The following is a 2,111-nucleotide window of genomic DNA, read 5'->3' as shown; positions in this document are numbered from 1 at the left end:
GGGCGACAGAGCGAGACTCTGTCTCAAAAAAAAAAAAAGAATCCCAGCACTTTGGGAGGCCAAGGTGGGAGGATCACTTGAACCCAGGAGTTCAAGACCAGCCCTGGCAACATACATAGCAAGACCCTGTCTCTACAAAATAATAGGAAAACTGGCAGGTGTGGTGGTACACACCTGTAGCTTCAGCTGCTTGGAAGGCTGAGGTGGGAGGGTGGGCTTGAGCCCAGGAGGTCGAAGCTGCAATGAGCCATGCTCACGCCACTGCACTCCAGCCTGGGCAACAGAGTGAGAACCTGTGTGAAAACAAACCCCAGCAGTCCAGGCTGGTCCATGCCAGTCACTTCTCTCCACAGGCTTGGAAGGCCAAGTGTTGGCTTTGATGACATTCAGAGGCACCTGGTTCTAGGCTTGTTTCTATATCTTGTATGCAGATTTTATTTGTCCTTTTGAATCATAGAGTTCCTAAATGATATCTTCCAGTATCCTTATGAGACTTTACTTAGATATAGGGGCCATTCAGTATGGAGTGCAGACAGACCAAGAAGGGTGCAGAAGACATGGAATGGCTTTAAACAGGGAGATGGGCTGTGCAGATGAGGCCTTATCCTCAGGTCTAAATTCAATCTGTCTTTGTAGGGGACAAGATGCCAACTGGCAAGCAGCTAGCTGACATTGGCTATAAGACCTTCTCTGCCTCCATGATGCTCCTTACTGTGTATGGGGGGTACCTCTGCAGTGTCGGAGTCTACCACTATTTCCAGCAGCGCAGGGCCCAGCGCCAGGCCGCAGAAGAACAGAAGACCTCAGGAATCCTGTAGAACTGGGGGGCTTTTTCTCCTGAGCAGAGAGGCCCAAGGCATGCTGTGGAGAGACTTCACCTGCCACCATTTCCAGGTCAACAGGACTAGAGCGTTGATGGTTTTCAAACTCTGTTGGAAGAAAGTGTCTGTGATTTCTCTGGTTCTGCCAGTCTGTGCCAGTTTGACAGTTTATGGAGGCTGTTGAATCATAATGGCAATGTGAGTGTGAGGTACACCTACAGACATTAAATATTTTGCCATGTCTGTGTCTTGGTGTTTTTTGTTTACCCAAATAGTGTATGAACCACAAAAGGGGAGCCTTGTCTGCCAGTTTTCTGGGTATAGACTGGATTACCATATCTTGAGCCCTTAGCACCCGTGAAGTGGGTGATATACAGCTCCAGGAGTAGTATCTACCCTCATGATCTCAGAGGAAAGATTGTCCCAGGATTTATATAAATCCCCTGAAAGAATTCTGTAAGAAGCTTTTCTCTGGGTAGTGCCCATTCCTGGGCTGATTACTGGATCTAGGTATTTGGTTACTCTGGTCAGCATGGCCACATGTGCACCTCTACATCGAAGAGGGTAGAAGCCCTTGTTTGACAGCCGTATCGAACTGCATGCAGCAAAGGAGGATAGTTCCCAAGAGGAAGGGCCGTTGGGCAGCGTATGGTAAAACAGTTCACCTCCTTAAGCTCAGTGGGTGTAGTAGAGCATAAGGATAGACTCACTGTGCTACTGCACAGGAAACCTACCTGGAGGTTTTATTGCAGAGATGTGAAGAGGATTTGAAAGAAAACAAAATGCTTTCAAGACTTCATTAGGTAGTGAGAGATCCTTGCCACCATTCCATTTTGAGCTTTGAGGCTCAGCTGGTTCACCTCATTCTTAGTGATTGCCCAGAATATCAGCCCCTCTGGACACCTGTCCTCTACCATACACTCATGTGCAGACTGCGCTGACCTTTGCCCCTGCTCATAAACCTCTTCTATGATTTTAAAACACCAACTTTCAGCTGGGCACTGTGGCTCACACCTATAATCCCACCACTTTGGGAGGCTGAAGCGGGAGGATCCCTTGAGCCCAGGAGTTTGAGACCAGCCTGGGCAACATGGTTGAAACCCTGTCTCTACAAAAAAATTTGAAAAATTCGCCAGGCATGGTGATGCATACCTGTAGTCCGGTCGGAGGATCACTTGAGCCCAGGAGGCTGAGGCTGCAGTACGCTATGGTCGTGCCAGTGCAGTTTAGCCTGGGTGACATGAGACCCTGCCAACCAAAATCCATCCATCCATATATACATACCAACTT

The 2,111-nt window shown here is 48.4% G+C and overlaps 1 protein-coding gene across 4 annotated transcripts in view; it reads left to right on the top strand.

Moving 5' to 3' along the window:
• Positions 1-1,068, top strand: part of LOC105507603 (cytochrome c oxidase assembly protein COX14) — a 13,180-nt gene extending 12,112 nt beyond the window's left edge. For all 4 annotated transcript variants that reach the window (XM_011936136.1, XM_011936134.1, XM_011936135.1 and 1 more), the window contains one exon: positions 637-1,068. In XM_011936136.1, the coding sequence (XP_011791526.1) occupies positions 645-818 (174 nt within the window). In that variant the 5' untranslated portion in view covers positions 637-644 and the 3' untranslated portion in view covers positions 819-1,068. The remainder of the gene's footprint in view (positions 1-636) is intronic.
• The last annotated feature ends 1,043 nt before the right edge of the window (positions 1,069-2,111 follow it).

This window comes from Colobus angolensis, unplaced genomic scaffold (assembly GCF_000951035.1).
Source record: "Colobus angolensis palliatus isolate OR3802 unplaced genomic scaffold, Cang.pa_1.0 Scaffold151, whole genome shotgun sequence".
Lineage (NCBI taxonomy): Eukaryota > Metazoa > Chordata > Mammalia > Primates > Cercopithecidae > Colobus > Colobus angolensis.
The sequence above is the reverse complement of the archived record's forward strand: the minus strand, read 5'-3'. Positions and strand labels throughout refer to the sequence as shown.